At 34.5% G+C, this 24,045-nt stretch overlaps 3 protein-coding genes across 8 annotated transcripts; 2 read left to right on the top strand and 1 right to left on the bottom strand.

Moving 5' to 3' along the window:
* Nucleotides 1-236: 236 nt before the first annotated feature.
* Nucleotides 237-6,275, top strand: LOC107811317 (uncharacterized). 6 transcript variants are annotated; one of them, XM_075238516.1, is made up of 8 exons: nucleotides 237-3,727; nucleotides 4,508-4,598; nucleotides 4,739-4,802; nucleotides 4,898-4,974; nucleotides 5,052-5,237; nucleotides 5,317-5,468; nucleotides 5,559-6,042; nucleotides 6,141-6,275. In XM_075238516.1, exon 1 carries the CDS (start codon nucleotides 433-435, stop codon nucleotides 3,541-3,543), a length of 3,111 nt encoding a protein of 1,036 aa, XP_075094617.1. In that variant the 5' UTR covers nucleotides 237-432; the 3' UTR covers nucleotides 3,544-3,727; nucleotides 4,508-4,598; nucleotides 4,739-4,802; nucleotides 4,898-4,974; nucleotides 5,052-5,237; nucleotides 5,317-5,468; nucleotides 5,559-6,042; nucleotides 6,141-6,275. The 6 variants fall into 6 exon arrangements, with proteins under 6 accessions (XP_075094617.1, XP_016491704.1, XP_016491703.1 ...); XM_016636218.2 differs by lacking the exon at nucleotides 4,739-4,802 and having other exon boundaries at nucleotides 4,868-4,974; XM_016636217.2 differs by lacking the exon at nucleotides 4,739-4,802 and having other exon boundaries at nucleotides 4,868-4,974; nucleotides 5,559-6,275.
* A 3,385-nt stretch (nucleotides 6,276-9,660) lies between these two features.
* On the top strand, nucleotides 9,661-10,521 carry LOC107811318 (rapid alkalinization factor). Its single transcript, NM_001425932.1, has one exon. The coding sequence runs from the start codon at nucleotides 9,808-9,810 to the stop codon at nucleotides 10,153-10,155; it is 348 nt and encodes a 115-aa protein (NP_001412861.1). The 5' UTR covers nucleotides 9,661-9,807; the 3' UTR covers nucleotides 10,156-10,521.
* Nucleotides 10,522-22,327: 11,806 nt separating this feature from the next.
* Nucleotides 22,328-23,022, bottom strand: LOC142173693 (uncharacterized). The gene is made up of 2 exons (XM_075239316.1): nucleotides 22,573-23,022; nucleotides 22,328-22,468 (listed from the first exon to the last, which is right to left on the bottom strand). Exons 1-2 carry the CDS (start codon nucleotides 23,020-23,022, stop codon nucleotides 22,328-22,330), a joined length of 591 nt encoding a protein of 196 aa, XP_075095417.1.
* Nucleotides 23,023-24,045: the final 1,023 nt, after the last annotated feature.

The raw sequence follows: 24,045 nt of genomic DNA, 5'->3' as shown, positions 1-24,045 counted from the left end.
TTAGCTTTGTGATAAATTTGTAATTCCCTTAGATTCCAGTAGATCTAATTGAGTATAAAATTTAATGCATCAAATTCAAATTGAATTATGTGAACTGAATTTCAAACTAAATTTGAGTTTGAACTTAAATTGTTTTCTTAGAAAATTATTACATTATTAAACTTTGAGAATTGAGATGAACAATATATCAACAAGTTCGAAGTTATATTAATCTAGTCAAAGATATCAATCACCTCATGTTAAGTTAGAGTGATAAATATTCCTTCCTAACGAGAGATTTTCGCAAATCTGAATTAGCGGACATACTGAGAACCAAAAGAATTTGGTAAACTCTATGTCAAAATAGAGCTCCTTAGTACGACAACGGAGAAAGCGCCGAAAAGAGAAACACCTCCACATATACGGAGAGGGAATGGTGACAATTGCGAGACAATGAACTCACAGCGGCATTTCGTCAAACACTTGATATACAGGACGAAAAACCGCCCTTTGCTCTCCATTGCTATCTCATTACAGCTCAGAATATACCTCCCATTCTCTTCATCGGCAACGCCCAACCCTACACCATTCCTAACTGATCGAAAGAAAAGCCTCTACACCTCGTTTTTCTGCACACTTGTCCATCTCTTCCTCCGCTGCCACCGCCTTTCAAGAGCCACGGAAGCTTTCTCTTCAATGAGAAATTACAATCTTGTCCCTGACCTTCCTCATTGGAACAGTCTCTTGCACCATTTCAATTCTGCCGGTCTGGTTGATCAGGTGATGGTCCTTTATTCTGATATGATCTCCTGTGGAGTGGCTCCCAATGTAGTCACTCGCAATATAGTCATACATTCGCTTTGCAAAATTGGAAAACTTGAAAAAGCCCTTAAATTAATCAGAGAGAACGAAAGTGACACCGTTACTTATAACACTTTGATATGGGGGTTCTGCAGACTTGGTTTTGTGGAAATGGGCTTTGGATTGGTGTCTGATATGGTAAAGAAAGGTATTTTCTTTGACACTATCACTTGTAATGTATTAATTAAGGGGTTTTGTGATAAGGGTCTTTTGCATAATGCTGAATTAGTGATGGAAATGTTGAGTGATAAAAATAGGGGTGTCTGTAAAGATGTTGTCGGTTTTAATACTCTGATTCATGGATATTGTAAGGCTGTTGAGATGAGTGGTGGTTTTGAGGTGATGAAGAGGATGAAAAAAGAAGGTTTATCACTGGATATTGTGACATATAATACTCTGATTGATGGTTTCGGCACAATGGGAGATTTTGATGCAACGGCAAAATGTATGATGGATGAGCTCTTGGACACGCGTGGAAGTAAAGTTGTTAGTTATGTTGATCATGAAGAAAAACATGAGTATGATGATGAAAATAAGGGCCTGGTAGTTGGAGACTTGGGTTTAGAACCAAATGCTATTACATATACCACACTGATTAGTAAATATGTTAGGTGGTTTCAATTTGAGAAAGCATTTGCTACATATGAAGAAATGACAAGGCGTGGCTTCTTCCCGGACATTGTTACTTATAATTCCCTTATATATGGCCTTTGTAAATGTGGGCGGTTCCACGAGGCCAAGTTACTTCTTGGTGAGATGAGAATAGTGGGTGTGGATCCTAATCACGTGACATACTCTATTTTTATTGATCGCATGTACAAAAATAGGGCTGACAAAGTTGCTGCTAACTTTCAAAGTCAAATAGTGATTAGAGGAATGTCTTTCGATGTTGTCTTGTTTACCTCTTTGATCGATGGGCTTTTTAAACTTGGCAAGGCCAGGGAGGCAAAGGACATGTTTCAGACACTCGTGAAGTTTAACATAGCTCCAAATCATATCACCTATACTGCATTGATTGATGGGCACTGCAAATCTGGTGACTTAAATAGTGTAGAGCTTTTGCTGCAACAAATGGAACAGAAATCTGTTTTACCAAACATTGTCACATTTTCTTCTGTAATTAATGGCTATGCCAAAAGTGGAATGATTGATGCAGCCGTGAAAATGATGAGGAAAATGATAAGCATGAATGTTACCCCTAATGTTTGTGCATATAATACCCTGATTGATGGCTGCTTTAAGGCTGGTAAACATGATATGGCTCTTACCCTGTATGAAGAAATGCAGTCAAATGGTGTTGAGGAAAATGAATTCTTGTTAGATACATTTGTGAATAATTTGAAAAAGCAGAGTAAAATGGATGAAGCAGAGAAATTTTTTATGGATATGGTATCTAAAGGTTTGTCACCTGATCATGTTAACTACACATCCTTGATGGATGGACTCTTTAAAAGAGGGAAGGAGTCAGCTGCTCTTCAATTGGTCCAAGAGATGAAAGAGAAAAAAATATCCTTTGATACAATTGCATGCAATGTACTGCTTAATGGATTATTGGGAATTGGCCAGTATGAGGTACAGTCTGTTTATGATGAAATTACGAAATTTGGTCTAATTCCAGATATTCAGACTTTCAATTCTATGATTAATGCTTACTGCAAAGAGGGGAAGCTGGAAAGTGCTGTCAAACTTTGGAGTGAAATGAAGAGTTGCGGAATAATGCCTAATTCAATCACTTGTAATACATTGGTGAAAGGACTTTGTGAAGTAGGTGATATTGAAAAAGCAGTGGATTTATTGAGTGAAATGGTGACAATTGGTTTTCAACCTTCACCAGCTATTCACAAAATTATTCTTGATGCTGCTTCAGGCCATAGAAAGGCGGATATAATCCTGAGAATGCATGAGAGACTTGTCAGCATGGGACTTAAGGCTGATCAGACAATTCATAACACTCTTATTGCTGTTTTATGCAGGCTAGGGATGACCAGAAAGGCAATGTCAGTACTAGAAAGCATGAGAGAAAAAGGATTTTCAGCTGACACTACCACTTATAATGCCTTCATACGTGGATATTGCAAAAGTTACCAATTTCAAAAAGTTTTTGCGACATATTCCGAGATGCTGGCTAAAGGAGTTCCTCCTAATGTTGCTACATACAACATTATATTAGCATCTCTGTCAGCTGTTGGACAGATGAAGGAAGCAACTGAATTGCTGAATGAAATGAAGGGGAGGGGCTTTGTCCCTAATGCTAATACATATGATATTTTGGTCTCTGGCCATGGGAAAATTGGAAATAAAAAGGAATCCATCAAACTTTATTGTGAGATGATTACAAAAGGTTTTGTTCCTCGCACTAGTACCTTTAATGTACTCATCTTTGACTTTGCAAAGGTGGGAAAGATGAGACAGGCTCAGGAACTAATGCATGAGATGCAAGTCAGAGGGGTTATACCAAATTCTTCAACATATGACATACTAATAGTTGGATGGTGCAAGCTATCAAAGAGTGTGGAGCTTGAAAGGTCATTAAAACTGTCATGCCGGGGTGAGGTAAGGAAATTACTTGAAGAGATGAAAGATAAAGGTTTCACTCCAAAAGAAACCACCCTTTGTTATATCAGTCCTGCCTTTTCGAAATCAGGAGAAAACAATGACACAGAATGGTGGTTAAGCAGATGGCACAAGACAAAGCAGAGTTGATCCCTTGAAAATCAAGATGTTTCTGAAGGATAGAATATCTTTATTTTTTGGTTTCTCTCTCTTGAGTTGAAACATAAGGTTAATGTGGATGAGAGAAGCGAGCTGATGGGAAGAGACAAAGCAAAATACCTGGAGAAACAAAAATGAGAAATCAGGACAACTGTATATGCTTTTCAAGAATTTTGTAAGTTTTTCTTTCCCCAGCGCTCGCGTGTGTGTGAGCGTTTTCCAACTCATTTTCTTCTATTCAATTGTATAGGAAGTCAAATTGTTTTTACATTCATTAGATTTAAGCTTTTCCGCTAATGCAATCAAATTACAATGATTTATTTTTAGACCAATAATTTACAAACTATACGAGTATACCATCAGTCCTAAATCATGTAGATGGTAAGTAGAATTCTTTCAAATTTGATAAAAATTACAAAAGATATTTATCAGTGTTGAATTTTCTTTTTCATTTTCCACACAAATTTGTGGCAACCTACAGTAGAAAATATGACGGTTAATTGGGGACTAAGGGTGTAATTTGGTATATGTGCTTTGCCAAAATAGTGCTAACAATGGCACCCAAGGGTGTGGCCTAGTGGTCAATGAAGTGGGTGAGAACCATAAGGTCTCAAGTTCAAATCCCAGCGGAGACAAATACTAGGTGATTTCTTCCCATCTATCCAAGCCTTGGTGGATAGAGTTACCTGGTACCTGTTGCTGGTGGGAGGTGGCAGGTATCCCGTGGAATTAGTCGAGGTGCGCGCAAGCTGGCCCGGACACTACGGTTATCAAAAAAAAAAAAAATAGTGCTAACAATGACAACAATTATGCCTCAATCCCAAAGGACCAAACTAATCAGGTCAACTATTTGCATTAACCTTTTACTTTAGCTGGCATATCAATATGCTTGTGTAAATTCCATTTGCTCTTGTAAAAGGAAGAAAAAAACTTGACATTGTTTTTCTGAATATAGAGCCAACATGATGAGCTTGAAGCAAAGTTTCTCGAGAAGGCTGCACATTGAAGCTAAATACCAGAAGCTGTATGAACCACTGAATACAGAGGTGAGAAGAATAATTTTTTAGTTGTTTGCTCCATGTCTGCTTGTTGGAGTTGAAACTAGCTCTTTTCCTTCCAAAAAGAAAGAAGATATACGGTTTGGCTGTCCTTTCATGTTTTATGATTTTATGGATGTGTTGCACAGATATGAAATAGTAAATGGAGTTGTCAAAGTGTAGGGTCTTAATGAAGCTCCCATGAACAACCAGGTGGGAATAGAAAGACTGAAAATGATTAAATTTATTTATTGGATATTTTCTTGTCACCCGTGCAGATTGATTGATAGGCTTTGATTTGTTATTAGTGCGAAAATTTGGTGTAGAGAAAGTTGTTCTCAACTTCTGGCTGACTGCAATAAAGAATAATGAGATATTAGCAGAGGTAAATAACAATTCATGTAAATATTTTGTGGTTCAAAGTACCAATCATTTAACTGAGTCCAAATGACTCTGCTTTAGATCTTACAGTGTGACCAAGAAGCTTTGAATTGCCTCAAGTTATCAAGTGGTGCAGTATTGATGATCGAAAGGGTTTTATGCTTCACATCCTCTTGATACAAAACCTTTTCTCGAGAATTCTGTCTTGACTAAAACCTATCACATGATTGATGATGATGATGAGTATATATTGAAGAAGGCCATAGGGTAGGTTTTAACTTCTCAATGTTTTAATTTATATCATCATGTGATTCATGTTTGTTCATTGGATGTGGGAATCTTGTAGGACCGCCATTTGAATGGCATTCACGTAAAGGCTTGACACGAGATCCTAAAAAGGAAGCCAAGTGGGTCAAAAAGTGATAAACCCATAATCAGGACTGATCTTTAATCCACCACAAGTAGCCGAAGATGAGGATGACAACGATGAAAAATGTTGTAGGTTCAACAAGTTTGATTTTGTTCATTTACTCTGTGATGCAGAATGTTCTTGACCTGATTTCATTAGTGTCAAATATGTCTTGACAGGCTGAAGATCTCCGGAATCTAATGGGAGAAGATGACGGCGTTGGAGAAATTGCTGGTTTCTTATTAGCTTTCGATTTCCGTTTCAGTCCACATGTCATTCAAACTGGTTAACAACTTCTACGTGTTCGATGAGTTATATGGTGCCATCGTTAGGAAGTAGAGTTGGATTGGAGTGAATTTGATATTTCCATTTGGCCCTCCAATTTTGCAACTCAACAATTGTGGCCAAAATCATCCCCCGTGTTGTGTCATGGTTTATGGTGAGGCTCTTGCAGGGGATGAATTTGAAGATATTGAAGAAGATGGTGATGGTTATGAGAATAAAGAAGGGGAGAAGCGCAAAAGATATGTACTATTAGTTCAGCATGTTTCAACAAATGATTCGAATTTGCCTGTTACTTTTCTTTTTCTGGAGATGCTGATAGTTTTTTGGGTCTGTCCATATGATGTTCTTCAGTTGTCCTTTTAGTCATCAGCACCAAAGGTGAGATGAATGGCTTTGGTGGCATTTTTCTTAGTTGATGCCATAAATTGCCTTTCATTTTCTTTAGTATGTGACATATTTATTCAACAAAATTGTAGAAGAGTGTCATAGCAGAGTTAGAGAAGGTCAGCATGGAGAACGTCCTATAGAGGTGCAAGCAACAGTAGTTTGTCTTTTGCCCATAACAGCTGATGAAAGAAATTGAAGTATGGTATGCGCTAATTACCTTAAAAGGTGCATTTTATTCCTAAGAAAGTTGCAATATGTGACACTCATTTTTGTATCTTTTGTTTTTTCGGCAAAACTGAATGGTGAGTTTATGTTCCACATTGGATGCTACCTAGCTCAGAATTTACATCGGCTAATGCTGTAAGAAAAATATCTAGCATCAATATCCAGCCTTGTGATAGATACCTTGTTTTTCTATCTCAGAGATTGTTTTGTTTCTTAAATTTGTAAATGGACGGATGTTTTCCTTTTCTTTTTCATTTCTGTTGCAGTAAATTGCCAATGCGATTGAGCATGCTTGAGTGAGAGGGTTTGCAGTTATACCACAGAAATTTTTCTGTGATTGGGTTAAACCCCTGTGTTTTTTTCCTGAGAAGGTTTTAGAATGGTTCCTCTTATATAGCTCCAGTTGATAAAAGAGTCTTAGATATTTCTTGAAAATGTGGTATGTTGAGTGGTTCCACCTATGGTTTAGTTTGTCAATGAATTAAGCTAAACTTTATGTCATATAATTCAACAGTAGCAATTAGCATGATCCCAGAACAATGCTTACATGACAGGATGTCATTCAGCTCTTTATTAAATTATTACTTCTCGAAGGTCTATTCATTCTTAGACCTTAGTCTATATAAACTTCTAATTTTAATGTGTTTATAGGTTTGGTAAAAGGAATTTGGTATCCTCTAGGCATCTAGAAATGAGGTAAACTGGAAATGTAGAAGTACATACAATATTAATAACTCATTGGATGAGGAAAAACTCCTATTTTGGAAGACAGCTAATAAGTTCTATATATTCGTTAAAGTCTAAACCTTTATTAGTTAGAAGTTCTCAATTCAATTTTCTTTTCTTTTTTTAAGTTCGTTCTACAAAATAGTTCAACCAACATAGCATTATCAAAGTTGGAGGAAGGAATCAAGTTACCAAAACGATTTATTAAATTTCTATGTTTATTTTTAATCTGGTGGGTATTCCCTTTGATAAAAGTCAGATGTTAATTACTTTTATGATTAAAATACTTATGTTGGTGCAATTTTTAGTATTAATTAATTGAACATACAGCTGGCTTTGGCCTTTGTTTAGGACGCGCACACACCGACCCATCCTGTGATCTGTAATGAGACCCCACACCCATTATATGTATTTGGTTACAGAACGGATACTTCAGATAACGTTCGAGCTCATTCTACCATTTAACGCCGTTAATTTTCTCGAATCCTTTCAATATTTTCATTTTTCGTAATACACGCTCTTTTGTTTAACTCAATAAAGTTTTCTTGTGGTCTTTTCGAGACTGAGACTTCTTTACCGTTGCCTTATTTGAAAATTGTTATCTTGGCGCCAGTGCCAAAGCCTCTGCCTCCTTTTTGTCTAAAACATTTAACACTAATTTTTGGTTTTTCCTCTCTTATCGGTTATGAATGTTGTTATGGTATTTTTCAGATTTGATATATACTTCCCCTTTAACTTGTAAGATTTTCTCCATACATACTAAAACTACAACTAAAAGATGAACCTATTAAACACTATGTATGACTATGACTACCTTAAAATTGGTTGTGCGTAACACGCATTTTGACACGTGTCCGGCATGTGACATATAGTTAAAAAGAAAAGTACCTAAAAATAAAATTACATCCTTAGAGTTGATTTTGGTTGGGTGGAGTTTTAATGCATCGTTAATTTTTTTTTCCTTGGGCGAAGCTTTCAACCGTTTTTTACCCTCATTTAATCTCCTTGAGTATAATTTGTTTAATTGTTTGTCTAAAACTTTCATTTCTAAAACTATATAACGAGTATTACGTGTTATCTTACATAGGTAATTATATAATAATCAACGAGAATTTCATTTTATAAGGTAAGGATAAATACGATACGAAAGAATAACAACAAATGTATTTTGTTGCCAAATTTTACCGGAGGGAAAAGGTAAGGCAACTTTTAACATTTTCTCCATGCAATTTTATGTTATAAAACGAAGTAGCGTTGCAGCAAAGTTTTATTTTGAACAAAATCAAATTTAGGAATGATTTTTTTCAGAAGAAAATACTATACGTTTGAACCTTTATCTAAACAAGCATGGACAATAAAATCACGTTAGAAAGGATATGTAGTTGTTGTAGTTAACCAAATTAGTGAACGGGTAACTACTTTCATCCCTTTTATTTCTCTATTGTTTATAGTAGTAATATTTAACGAAAAGCAGAGCACACAATTATTGATAACGGCGAATCTGTAACGGTGACAGAAAAAAGGCAGGTAGAGTGAAAACGTGTTTCGGTTGACAAGATTATTGGACGGACGAAAGCCCTAATTATCTCTGCCGTCTTTTTCTTTTCTCTATATCCTATTTTTAATACTCCAATAAATACTACAGCTCCCCCACTATTCTTTTTTTCTTCCTACTACGTGACCAACGGGACAACTCAGTCAACCAAATATCTCTTTTATCTCTAATTTGGACATCCTATTTCCTACTTATTACGATTCTTGCCCCTACCCAACCTTATCAAAGTTCACACTGCCCTTTAATCTATTCTTTTCCTTTCTTTTTCCTTGGGATAAATTTATTTCGGTTAACTTCTATTGCTTCCAATCAATTTTATGTTCTAGTTAAGGAATGATCAGATACCTTGCTTTTAAGAAAATGGTTATTTTTCCTAACTTTAAATCGATTAAATAATTATACTTTAATCTAAAATGATATTCAAAAACTTATACTAATAAGTTTGACTATTTACATTGTCTTTTAACCTATTCTAATGTTATTCTATCAGGTCTAACATTCCACCATCATGTATAATCCAAGATAATAAGAAAAAACTTCTTCTAATTTTTGAAGAGGAAAAAAAAAAAAAAATTCTTCCATTAAAATTTTTCAACATGATTTGAAATGGTTGACTAAGACAATTTCAGAATTACTAGCAAATTCTAATAAATAAGTGTTTACACATTGAGCGTCTACAACTAAATTAAATTAAATTACACCATTATTAAGACTAAGGAGTGGTATGCACATAAACAAAAGACCATATTGCATTCTAATCCTTTTGGTCCTTAGGATAAACCTCATATTGTTTCAACTATTTTATGCTAACTTGTAGTAGTAATTTATTGACAATTGTCAAACTCAATCTGTGATTGGAATTTTCTCTAACATTTGATAGCTACCTCACCATTTAATTATGTCCAGTATGTACAATGCCGGCTTTTAAAACATTAAATTAAATCTCCCTTTAAATTTTCCGCGTTGAAATAAAAAGTTAGTGGACACCCAATAAATCAAACTCTCCTAATCTTTCCGGGCAATTTGGTAATAAAGTCCAGTATCAAGGCTAAATAGAAAGCCACCTCTACTTATAATACAACTGTCCTTGCCCATTAGCTGTTGTCTTAGTTCAAGATTTTGTTTTGCGGAAGTTTCAACAGCGAAAACATAGTAAAAAGATACCAAAAACCAGCGGTCCAAAGCATAAACAGGCAGAAATAGCAAAAGGGTGTTTTAATTTCTCATCATTTTTTCAGTACAAGGTAAAAATGGGAGTTCCTTCAGGTTTGATTCTTTGTGTTCTGATCGGAGCTTTTTTCATTTCAATGGCGGCGGCCGGAGATAGTGGGGCCTACGATTGGGTGATGCCGGCGAGATCTGGTGGGGGATGCAAAGGGAGTATCGGAGAGTGCATTGCTGAAGAAGAGGAGTTTGAGCTGGACAGTGAGTCAAACAGGCGCATTTTAGCCACCAAAAAGTACATCAGCTATGGTGCACTGCAGAAGAACAGTGTACCTTGTTCTCGCCGTGGAGCTTCGTATTACAACTGCAAACCTGGTGCTCAGGCTAATCCTTACTCTCGTGGATGCAGTGCTATCACTCGTTGCAGGAGTTAAGTTCTGTATTTCTCTTCTTCTTCCACAGAATCCAAAAATATTGTATTTTTCATGGTAAATTGAATTTTTCTTTTTCTTTTTTCTTTTTTTTGAGATGGGGTTGTTTGGTATACGAATGAGGAGAGAAGATGTTGATGGGAATTGATTGTTGTCATAAACGTTTTATTTTTCATTTTTTTTTGGATGATGTTTTTATATACAACTTATAGTAACTGAATTTGTCTGTCAATAATTCAATTAAACATACTGCTAGTATTACAAGTTTATGTGCCTTTTATTTCAAATTTCTGCCTGTAGTCTCTATTTGCAAATTCAACCACCTCTACCCCCAAACCCACCCCCACCCAAAAGGGTGTTAACTTCTAGCTGTTGATATTGAATGATGATTATTGGAAATTTGTGAGGTTTGTTTGGACAGGTATGGTACTTTTCGTGATTTGAGTTTTTAGATTTGTCATGTTTCAAGATCTGGATTTGAATTTGTCTTTGTCTTCAATAATTGGAGGTACAGTTTGATACAGACTGTTCTTTGATTTTGTTATAATTTGTGATAGTAAAAGGGAAAAGGAAGTAAAGAACTCATAGCTAAAAGCTTTTTTGAAGCTTAGGATTTCAAGTTCCAGCTATTGTTTGGGCAAAAGCCGTAAAAATGGAGAGTACTTGGAAAGCTGAAGTTGAGAGAATAAAGAATAAGGAAATGACTCAAATGAAGGGGAAAGGTTTGATGAAGATTTGAATAGATTCTTTGCAGAAAGTGTAGCAAACTTGCAATTTTGAACTTATCTGGCTCGAAAAGGAATTAAGGGAATATAATTAAAAAAAAGATTCCGTCCCTTTTAAATTGTATAAAATTGGTTCTGTTAATTTCATTTTTTTCTTTATTGAGATAATTACTCCCTGTTATTAGAGGAGATACTTTACTTTTTAATATGTTTCAAATAAATGACACATTTCTAAATTTGAAAATAACTCAACTTTAAGATCTTCATTTTATCCTTAAGAGAAGCTTTTATAATCACACAAATATCACGACCCCACAAAGTTTTTACCCTTTAGGCTTTTAAGACCATAAGTTTCAAAAGTCTTCTTCTTTTTTTCTTAAATTTCGTCCGAGTCAAACTAACTCATCTAAATTGAAACGGAGGGAGTATTAAATTTTAATTTTTTTTCTTGCCACCATGTGATCAGGGCTGTTGCGTACAATAGATCCTTGTGGTCTCCGCATGTATAGTGCCTTTTTTGAACTAAGAATTATTGTAATTTACATATTCACTTAATTGTCAAGCTTCCTAGTAGCTCTATCAACAACTCCACTATCTAACCCCTTTACATATTCGAGAACCCAGAAATTTTCAGTTGGAATTTTCCTCTAGTTTTTTTTGGCTTAAAGAAATAGATGGGCTAAGACTGAGACTATTGTCCTCAACATGAGTTTGGCATAATTGCAATATCCATAAAATCCAAGATAGACATGAAGCTCGATTTTGTGTATTTTCCAGTTTGCATCTAAAGAGCAGAACTTTGCAAAATATCAAAATAGAAAAAACTTATTTGGGAAAGAAGTGATGTTAAAAGGATGAGTTCTATTGAACATAGTTGCTATCACGCATTGCAAGTGCAATTGTATTTGCCGCATTATTGAACTTTTCATAGCAAAGCTTGTAGGAAATGAGTTTTATGTTAAACAGACCAAACATATGGGAATGGAAAATGGAAAAATGACTAGCAAAATTGAGTTTGCATGTTTCCAGGGTTCACAAATCCATTCTCACAGTTTACTTTAAAATAGAAGAGAATAAAGTTTTTACTATCCATGTCTTCTTGTTATTGCTTCTCTTTTCATGTCTTCTTTGCTATTATTTTCTTTTTATTCTGCTATGTTTTTGCTATTATTGAGCCAAAATCTATTGGAAATAACCTATTAACCTTCACAAAATAAAAGTAAGGTTTACGTAAACACTACCCTCCAGACTCTACTAGTGGGATTATACTGAAAATCTTATTGTTGTTGTATAAAAAGAATAAAGTTTCCGTTTTTCATTTTTCTAAGAAAATATTGTCAACACTTCAGAAAATCTATATTTTACACGTTCAAGATTTTTTTTTTAAAAAAAATAATCAAATTAGTAAAGTGCAAACTTAACAAAGTTGAAGTGATACAACTGTACCTTACTCTTTTGATTTTTTTTTTCCAGCACAAATTTGTCCTTTGGCTTTTCTTGCTACAGTTACCAATCTTTTCACTAAGTTTTGGTGGGGGAGGGTATCAAAGTGTAACATTATTGTACTTAAGAGATGTTCCCAACTTAAAATAAAATCTTCCACATAAGGTGTGAGTAGGTCTTATTCAATCATGATATTGCCATTTCAATATAAAGAAGCTTTTTTTAAATTAAAAAAGATACACCAAATGGTGAGTGGGTTTTTGTGGCTTTGCCTCTTCTCTTTTGATTTTATGTTGAAAAGTCTTCACATGCAGACCTTAGACTCAATGATTTTATTCAAAAACATACAGCAAAAGTATATCATATATCTTAAGATTTGATTTGTCTTTCCATTATTTGTTTTCTTTATGAAGCTTGTTGGTGGTTAATGATGGGTCCATTTCAACCCCCATTGTATTCATTCTACTTATTTTGAACAAATATCATTTCCCTCTTAGATTGCTTTTATTTTCACTAAAGGACCCATGCATCTACCTCTATTTATTTAAACTGCTCCCACCACAATTCCCTGTTTCTTGTTTTTAAACCAATTTGTAAATTATGGTAAATACAAACCTAATTTTGAAATAAAACTCCGACAAGTATTACTGGCAAACAACTTTATACTACTGATAGTAAATTCACTAGCTTGAAGTCAATTAGTGAAGTACGAATATATATTTACGCTATGGCTAGATATACAACATGTCAAGTGATCATTAAATTTGAGTAACAGAAAAATATTGTTAAATATTTCATATCTATGTAGACTATTATGTAAAAGATTTTATAAGAAAACTCTTTATGTGTTGTTAAATGTTAACCAAAGATGTTACTATTGAAAAGCTTTTTCACTTTTTCACTAGTGGTTAACATTTGTCCAAAACTAATTATTCAATCCACTTTCTGACTTGTCTAGTCATTACATAGCTTATAACAAGTAAACAAAAAGTTTCCTCTCTCCTTTTGGCATAAATATGAGGAGTAATTCATTATTTGTAGACACTAAATTTTATTATTTGCACATACTTGTTTGGTAGTGAGAATTTACAAGTAACATATTTCAAAATTTAAATCAACATTTTGTTTTATTCAAATAAAATTCCTACAGGTTATTACAAAGTTTGATTTTTGAGTCTAACTAAAGAGGAAAGGTACAATTCAATCACGTGAAGACAAAAAAGTTCTCAAATTTACAATTCCACGTGCACAGTCGTGGCTTTAAGATGGGAACAAATACTCAATTTATTTCAGTTTAGGTGAACCTATTTTCTTTTGGTTAATTTAAAAAAAAAAACCTTTTCCTAAATTTGATAATAAGTTAACTTAAACTTACAATTGTACACTTAATGAGAAGCTTTTATAACCACACAAATATTCTGGTTCTCTTTTTGACTTGTTTAGGACCACAAATTTCAAAAGTCTTCATTTTTTTCTTAAATTCCTTGCTCAATCAAACAAGTTCACATAAATTGAAATGGAGCGAGTATTATTTTTGGTCAACAATCGAAGAAACTACTACTCATGTTTTTAATTTAACCTCTTCCTTAAATAGAACTGGAAAAGCTACGATGAGAATAAAAACCTATATAGTCCCTTAAGCACAGGGATAGACTTAATTATTTCGATCCTTCATATGTACCTATGTGGATAAATTATTCTTTGTCGATTTTAAAAGTGATCACTTTTAGTACAATACTCCTTCCGTTTCAATTTGGACGCGTTAGTTTGACTCGGCACGGAGTTTAAGAAAAAAAATAAAATTTTTTAAAACTTGTGGTCTTAAAAGTTTAAGGGGTAAAAGTTTTGTGGGGCCATGACATTTGTGTGGTTATAAAAGTTTCTCATTAAGAGTAAAATGGGTAAAATGAAGAGTTTAAAGTTGAATTATTTTCAAATTTAAAAGTGTATCATATATTTTGGAACAGACTAAAAAGGAAAGTAGCTCATCTAATTTGAAACGGATTGAGTATTAGATTACTTTTTTTGTGTATACATGTACTATCCAAAGTCTAGAAGATTATTATTCTTGCTCTTATTTTGCCCTTTGAATGAACCTATAGCTTCATGTGGTTTGCCTGGTTTTGAGGCTTTCGATTCTACATATTTATGTCCATGACATTGCTTTTACCAAATTAATCTTTGACATATTGTAACTGGATTTTTGACTTCTCATTTTCTTCTGCCCATTACCTATTTTCCCATGTTAGTTTACGGAAATTAAAACGATAAATTGTACAAATGACAAGAAAAAAGCCATACAATCAAAAAGTAATTCCGGTTCGAACCCGGATTCCTTAATGATGGGGAATTGCCAGTGCTACAACGGAATATTTGTGTTTTTAGATCATCTCCAACCCTTGCACCAATTTTTACGCCAAATGCTATTTTGGTTTAAGATTTGGCGCTCAAACCCAACATCATTTTGCTATGTGATTAGTGTTACACCAAATTTGGTGTAACACTATTCAACAACATTACTATTCATCAATATTTTATTATGATCTTTTATTATATAATATTTTTAATTTAATATATTTTAAATTTGTAATTACTTATACTGTTTATGTAATATCTTTATAATATTAATTTTACATCTTAACTTTTGGTGTATAATTGTTATAAATTAATTCGTATATATTATTTTTATATAAAATTTTGAGTTAATTTTATTATAAACTATAATTGTATAAAAAAATATAAACTCACAAAAATGAAAAGTGCAAACATAAAATATAATTTGTTGTTAGTAAATAACACAATGTTCATTAAAGGAAAAGAATATGATGTGGGTTATTATTTAACTGATGGTATATATCCAAAATGGTCTACTATTGTGCAAACTATTCGTGAGCCACATTCTCAAAAGAAAAAATATTTCGCGATGAAACAAGAATCATGTTGAAAAGATGTTGAACGTGCCTTCGGAGTTTTGCAATCTCGTTTTGTAATTATTGCAGGGCTGTCACGTTTTTTTGGAGAAAAGAAGTATTACATGATATATTAACTACATGTATTATACTGTCAGTGGCGGATCCAAAATTTTATACAAGCGGGTTCAATAAAAGATGACGGTGTCTATTCACATAAGTAGTGTCGGGTGAGACAAGTAGGGTTTGAACACTTTTTTTGTTCTTAAATAATTTAAACAAATATACTTTTATGTTTTATCAAAATTTAAGAAAGAAACAACCAAATTCACTTTGTAGATAGGTTAATTTTTGAAGTAGGTATAATTGTAAAATAATATGTATTGATTTCAGGGAAAAAAATAAAGTGAAATAGAAAACAGACATAGGTAAGAATAATAAATACAGGAGGGATAATCTGCCTTGTGCACGCATAACTGCGGCCCACTAGAGATTGCAAAACAAAATGTAAAGGAACGTCCACAAGTGGGATTCGAACACAAAACTTCCAATACATTTTGAACTCTCTTTACCACCTCAACAGACAGGCACTTGGTTAAAGTGGGTTCACATTTATATTTCTATACGTATTTTTGCTGTTTCAAATATTATTTACTATTATACACAGTGTAATTTCTCAGTGAAGCGGGTTCAACTGACCCCGCTTGACACCATGTGGGTCCGCCCCTGTATATTGCACAACATGATAATCGAGTATGAGCGTGATCTTAATGCACTAATTTAAGATGCTTGGGAAGGTCAAACTCCAACAGTAGAAATGGTAGTAGATGAAAATTACCGATTTGAATAATTTTTAGCTCAACACAAAAAAATTAAAGACAAAGATATTTATTTTGCACTTTATAATGCGTCAATGACTTCACATTTATTTGAATTATCCATTAATATGTATAATGTATAATATTTGCTTACAATTTATATTATTTAAAAATTTATGGTATAAAATAATTTTATATTAAATGATTCTATAAGAAAGGAATAATGAATTATATGGATGAATATGTAAAAATAAAAAAGAAAGGATTTGTTTTATGAAATAAAAAACTAAATTTAAATAATAAAAAATAATATAATATAGAAGAGAGAGGAATATAAAAGGGATATTCTATTTTGATGTAAAAAATAGTCTAATGGGTTCGAGTTAATTTGCACAATTTTGGTGTTTACATCATTTTAGTACTAAAAAATGGTGTAAGGGTAGGAGATGCCCTAATAACAGAATGTGACTTGTATAATCGCATTCGGTTATTGTGACTTATAAATCACACTTATTGACTGCGTTTTAAGGCGCATTCTATGATTCGCGAGTTATAATTCGCTAATTTTTATCGTATTGGAATAGAACGCTTTGGCCAATGCAATTTTTACTCATCAATTGACATTTGTGAAGTAGGACAATTGACATCGGCATCCTTCATCTTTTGCTGATAACCCAAATAAAACATGATAACTTCCGGTGATATTTTCAACTGAACATCAAAACGGTCAATGAGGTAGGTAATGCATTAGTTTCCATCGATGAACTTCGGAACTGGACTCGAAAAGATTTTATAGCTTGTGTGGTTAAACTTCAAGGAAGCTAAAAGTGCTTATTTTCTTTAAAAAGTGTTTATTTGGAGTATTGAGGTGCTTGGCTAGGTTTTTACAGAAAAAAACAATTCTTGAGTAGCAGCAAAAGTAAAAAAAGTCACTTGTCCCCAAAATATTTTTATAACTTTAGCCAAGCACAAATTATTGTTCTAATGGGCAAATGTATTGTATACGGGTAAAATCGAGCCCACTGAGTACCTCGATTCCCGGTGAGGCAAACAGAGCAATGACATGACAGTAAGGAATTAATCGGAGTCAAAGCGAGGAGTCCCTCGTATCGGGGGCTCGAGCAAAATACCTGCCCTCGAGGGCATCGAGACCACGTTCTCCGGGTCCGGTTCGAGCCCCAAGACTTCGAAGAACATTACCAAATAATCGCACACGACTAGCAAATGGCTGTGATGTCGGGCCCAACCGGATATCACGGCGTGAATCTCGGCTCGTATCGGCAGAAAATCAGTGATTAACTAAACGGAAGATTTTACCTTTCTTAGGATTGTACTTAGGGTAAAAATCTTCTACTATATAAATGGGAAGCTTATTATTCATTAGGGACATGATAACACGCACACCAAGGCAATTTACTTCTATTCTCTCTGTCTCTAAAAGTTATTCAAAGTTCTTATTTTTGTTCATAAGTTTTTCATAAGTGCAAGCTCAGAACCGAAGGCAGGTTCCTCGTTAAGCCATTAATCGAGCTCGGGATCACCCTTATCATTGGTTTGGTCATTTATTACGTCTTTTATTTGCTTAATCTAACGCCATTGATCACTTGTATTGAATTAACCTACATATCATTAAAATCGCGTATAAATTCAATTGTTATTCGTGTTTAAGGGTAAAGAAGTATATTTCGAATTATTTAGCGAAGGACAGTATCCATGGAATTTGAACAAAGAGGCGACATGACTTATTGCTCATGGAATCAGAATTATCGTATTTTTCTTATAAAGAAATTGAAGCTCATTGAAAAATATTATTCAAGGGGGTTTTCAATCTCATTCAAAAGATGAAGTGGTATTGTTTCACACTCATAAAAGCTAAGAAAGTTTGGTGAATTTTACTTTTTAAATATAACAAGCAGGGGTGTTCAAATCGAACCGGAAAATCACGCCAAATCGAAAAATCAAACCAAACTGATTAAAAAGCCCGACTAAGTTTGGTTTGATATTGAGTAAAAAAATTCAAACCAAACCGACATATAAATATATAATTTTTATATATACTTTTAAGACTTTATATTGATTTTTTTTTATTTAAAAAATGTAGAAATATTCGAGATCCTCTCATGAGATATAATATTTAATAGAACTATAAAGTGCATTTATTTTTATTTACTAGAAATAATGGGTTGTATCGCTTTCTTATTAAGTGTTACTGATATGCGTCAATCATTTCTTTGTTCTTCCATATTCATATGTCAAGATTTCTTATATCTTTTTCGAATTTAATTTAGAATTAAATAAAATATCTCATTATTTAGGTATCATCTTGATTTTTATGTTTAATTATTAAATTTGGTTAACCTTGAAAGCGTACATTAAAAAAAATATTATGTTAGATAACTAAGAAAATAACTATCATGTGTTACTAAGAAAATTCTCTCATAAGAATATTTTAATAGATCATATTTATTCAATTTTTTAAATTTTTACTAAACATATATTCACTTATCAAAATTTTATCTATAACTTTAACAAAGTAAGATTGAAAAATATTCATGTAACAAAAAAATTCGAAAAATCCGACAAAACCGAACCAATCCAAACCGATGTAGTTGGTTTAGTTTGGTTTTGATAAAAATCGAACCAATCCGGTCCATGTACACCCCTAATAGCAAGTATTTGACAAAGGGACAAACTTATAAATAATCAATTGAAATATCATTTTCTATATAGTGCATGATAATTTTTTTGTTTTCAGTTATCTAGCAACAATCTTACATTCATATATAGTTTCAAACTTAAGTACGTTTCAATAAGTAAAAAGAGCAAACGAATGACTCAATGATTTTACTCAAAAAATGATTTTACTCAAAAACATACTGTAAAAATGTCGTCTCTCTTTAGAATTTGCTAAAAGTCCATGGGAGCTGAGACAGAATCAGCCATTGAAGCTCTCTAGGAGCTTCTATGAAAGAGAAGAAATGAGATTGATGTATGAGAAATGAAAACCGTCTACTGTTCCATTAGTTTTTCAAATGTATTTATACAATTACTAACTCTCTCTAATCTACAGCTAACCACTAACAATTAAGTACAGTTGTCAACTAACTGATTATCATGTAACTATCTATCTGCTAACCACTAACTACCACGTGTGTCATATCCAAACTACACTGCTATACTACACTGTTACATTGGCATCTCTCAACACTCCACCTCAAGCTAGAGGGTATAAAATGTTAAAAACCCCCAGCTTGCTAAGTACATGAACATGTTGAACCTACCCTAAGCCTTTGGTCAGAAGATCTGCAAGTTGTTCCTTAGTATGTACATATGAAGTCTTCACTACTCCTGCCTTGATTTTGTCTCTAATGAAGTGACAGTCTATCTCTATATGTTTCGTTCTCTCATGGAAGATGGGGTTAGTTGTAATTTGCATAGCAGCCTTACTATTACTAAACACAGTCATTGGACTATGTATGCCAACTCCCAGCTCTTTAAACAGTCCATGCAACCAAGTTAGCTCTACCACAAATGAAGTCATGCTCTTATACTCTGCCTCAACTAAACTTCTAGAGACTGTTTGTTGTTTCTTTGATTTTCATGAGATCAAGGACTCCCCAAACTTGACTATATATCCTGTCACTGACCTTCTTGTATTTGGACATGCTGCCCAGTCAGAATCACACCAACATGTCAAATCTTGTGTGATTCCTGCCCTCAACCAAATGCCTTGTCCTGGTGAACTCTTCAAGTACCTTACTAATCTTGTTGCAACTTCCCAATGAGATTTCTTGGGTATTTGCATGAACTGACTCAAGGTCTGAACTGCATAGTTGATATCAGGCCTTGTGACAGTTACATACATCAGCCTCCCTATCAACCTCTGATATGAACTGATGTCATGCAAGGTCTCATCTCCTGTAACTCCAGTCATTTTGTCATACTCCACAGTTGTTAGCTTCAAATTGGACTCTAAAAGTGTCTTGTCTGGTTTTGCTGCAGATAATCCCATATCAGAGATCAACTCTAGCACATACTTCCTTTGGTTAAGAATCACTCCTGAACTTGACCTCAACACTTCTATGCTATGACTGATCTCACAATCACCATTTTAACAACAGGTGAGAAGGTATAATGATAATCAAGGCCTTCATTTTGACTGTAGCATTTTGCTACAAGTCTAGCCTTGAACCTCTCAACCTCTCCATTGGCTTGGTATTTGATCTTGTACACCCATTTTGAGCCTATTACATTTTTTTCTTTTGGAAGGTCTACCACTTTCCATGTACCATTCTCCTCTAGTGCCTTGATCTCCTGCATCATTGCCTCTATCCAACTGGTATCTTTTGCTGCATCTCTATAACACTTAGGCTCTACCAATGTAGATAATATTACAAGATAGGCTTGATATGTTGGCTTGATGTTATAATAGGATAAGTGATTAGAGATGGGTGTTTACTGGTGCTTTGTTTGGTGGTTATGTAACCCTTCATCCAAATAGGCTGCTTGGAATCTCTTGAAGACTTCCTGGTGACTGAAGCATGAACTCCATCTGATGGAATGTGACCAGCATCAAAGAATGTTGATGCCTCATTGAAGTCATCTTTCCCTTCATGCTCCATAGCAAGGGAATGACTGAATTCTAGGTCAAATGAATCAGAATCATGGGCAGTAGGTTCAAGGGAGGTGGCGGGATTATCATCAGGCCAAGTAGAAGGCGTTGAAGTGTCATTGATGTTGGAGATATCAGGTGAATGTTGTGGCATGTCATGAGGTGTATTTGGTGAGTTATCTGGTGAATTTGGTGGTGTATCATGGGTTGTATCTGGTAGGATTTGTGATATAGCATGAGGTGAGTTTTGGTCTATGATGGTAGGTCTATGAGATGTAGACTGTTTCTTTGAGTATGTAATGGCAAATGGGAATTCATTTTCTCTGAAAATGACATCTCTGCAGACAAACAACTGGTTTGTTTTAAGATCTAGGAGGATATAGCCTTTTTGCAACTCTTAGTACCCCATAAGAGCAGCCGGCTTTGCTCTTTCTGTAAACTTGTCTCCTTTAGGAATTATAGTTGCAAAACACAGACATCCAAACACCCTTAAGTGATGCAATGTTGCCTGCTTCTTGAACAATAACTCATACGGACTTGTGTTACTAGTTACAACAGAATGAAGTCTGTTCATAAGGTAAACTACAGTCTTGATACACATACTTCAGTATCTAATAGGCATTTTGGATTGAAACCTGAGTGCCCTAGCTATATTCAAGATATGCCTATATTTTCTTTCAACCACCTCATTCTGTTGAGGGGTGAGAACACAGCTGCTATAATGAAGTATGCCAAAATTCTGAAGTAAAGTACTGCACTGTGAGTTAAAAAACTCAGTGCCATTGTCTGTCCTAAGAACCTTAACCATGACACCAAACTGTGTTTGTACCATGGACAAAAAGGACTTAATAGCCACAATAGCTTCAGACTTAAGTTGCAACAAATAGATCCATGTATACCTACTGTGATCATCCACAACAGTCAAAAAATAATGTTTGTTGTCAAAAGTAGCAGTTTTATAAGGGCCCCAAAGATCCATATGTACAATGTGAAATGGTGCATCAGTTCTAGAATCACTACTGGGAAACATCAATCTAGCTTGCTTTGCCAAAGGGCAAATTGTGAACTATTTACATGATCATGTAACAACTTCATAGACTTCATTGCTGGTGCAGATGGGTGTCCAAGTCTGTTATGCCATAAGCTGGTGTCCCCTTTTTGAATTGTTATTGTTATTGGATGTTGTGTGCCCTTCTTACCAATATTTGCATCTTTATATATGTACAAATCTCATCTTTTTCTACCAATCCCTTTCACCCTGCCACTCCAAAGCTCCTGAAAGACACAGAAGCCAGGGAAACAATTGACTGAGCATGACAACTCTTTGGTTAATTTGGACACTGACAGTAAGTTAAACTTGAAATCAGGGATAACCAACACATTTCTCACAGTTGTGTTGCCAAACAAGGATGCATAGCCAGTATGAGTAATATCTGCCCTATCTCCTGTGGGTAAATGTACTTTACTATTACCAGATATTTGTTGACTATGATCACTATTTATCAAACTTTTCTTAGAAGCTACATGATGAGTAGCTCCAGAATCCACTATCAACTCATTATCATTTGTTACCTTAGACATCATACAAATTGTATTACCTGCTACATTGATGTGGTTTGCCTCATTGCTTTGATCTTTTCTAACATACTTGCTTAGTAGATTGAGAATCTATTTATATTGTTCTTCAGTAAAATACTGAGCCTTGACTTCAGTTGGCCCTGAGTTTCTATAATGCATCTGTGGTGGTGGTATATCAACATTCCCAGTCACATTGTTGACAGCATTGAAGGGTTGTTTACCATATCCAGTCTGTCCACCATGGTTAATTTGTCTTCCAGGTCCTCCAAAACTAGACTTTGAATTCCTCTTAGACTTAAAATCAGGAGGGGAGGGGGGGGGAGGGGGTATCCAACCAATTTGTAATAATTTTCCATGCTATGGCCTTTCATATTGCCGTATTCACATTGCAAAAAACGTCTCTTGTCTTTATAAGGTTGTCCACGAGTTAATTGCATAGCTAAGGAATATGTGTTTGCAGTAACAGCATTTAGACCAACTGAGTGTTGACTCTCATCTTCAATTATCATAGCATAGGCTTGATTAATTGTAGGACAAATTGATTTCAATAAAATTTGTCTCCTAGCTTGGTCATACGAGTCACTTAATCCAATTAGAAACTGTAATAACCTCTGTTGATGAAAGTGCTCAATTGATTCCTTAGACTTTGCACAATCACAACCAGGAGGAGGGACCATGGCATCATATTCAGCCCAGAGGTCCTTCAATATAGTGAAATATACTGAAACAGAGTTTGTACCTTGTGAGTGATTAGATATTTGACGGTGTACTTGAAAAATCCCCATGTGATTGACCTTGTCAAATCGTTCCTTGAGGTATTTCCACAAGATGTAGGAATCTCAGGCATACACGATTCCACTGAGTGGATTTTCAGAAACTGTATTGATAATCTATGAAAGGACTGTTGCATTGCATGTTTTTCACTGCTCGTGCAACTCATTATCAAACAATTCCTTCTTACAGGTACCTATCACGAACCCTAACTTTCTCTTAGCTTGGAGAACAATTCTCATCGATCTACTCCACAAGCCATAATTTTCTGATCTGCTGAGCTTGATAGGAATGAGCATTGAACCAGAAGTGTCAGTCGAGTTCATGAACAGAGGATGCGTGTAGGTGAGTTTTTCCGCCGCCATAGCTGGAAACGAGCTTGAAGAAGTTGAGATTTACAGAGTGCTTTGGGTAATTAGCTCGGAAAACATGTGAGTTACTAGAATCAGTTGCTCTGATACCATGCTAAAAGTTCATGGGAGCTGAAATGGAACCAACCATTGAAGCTCTCTAGAAGCTTCTATGAAAGAAAAGAAATGAGATTGATGTATGAGAAATGGAAACCGTCTAATGTTCCATTAGTTTTTCAATGTATTTATACAACTACTAACTCTCTCTAATCTACAGCTAACCACTAACAATTAAATACAGCTGTCAACTAACTTATTATCCTCTAACTATCTAACTGCTAACCACTAACTACCACGTGTGTCATATCCAAACTACACTCCTACACTACACTGTTACATTAGCATCTCTCAACAGAACTAGATTTGGTTTGTTCTTCCATTATTAGTTTTCTTTATGAAGCTGGCAGGTGGTTACTGAAGCGTTCATTTCAACCCCATGGCATTCATTCTAGTACTTATTTTAATAAAAATGTTCCTGTTGGATTCTAAATACTGAAACTGAACCCGACATCAAAATCAATATTTTGATGTTTTTTTTTTCCAAGTAAAATTCTTACAAGTTCTTATAGTTTGTATATAATCTGGTTAAAACATGAAAACTAAAAGCCGATGACGTGAAAATATGGC

Source organism: Nicotiana tabacum, chromosome 19 (assembly GCF_000715075.1).
Source record: "Nicotiana tabacum cultivar K326 chromosome 19, ASM71507v2, whole genome shotgun sequence".
Classification (NCBI taxonomy): Eukaryota; Viridiplantae; Streptophyta; class Magnoliopsida; order Solanales; family Solanaceae; genus Nicotiana; species Nicotiana tabacum.
Note: the sequence above shows the minus strand (reverse complement) of the source record. Positions and strands in the feature narration are given on the sequence as shown.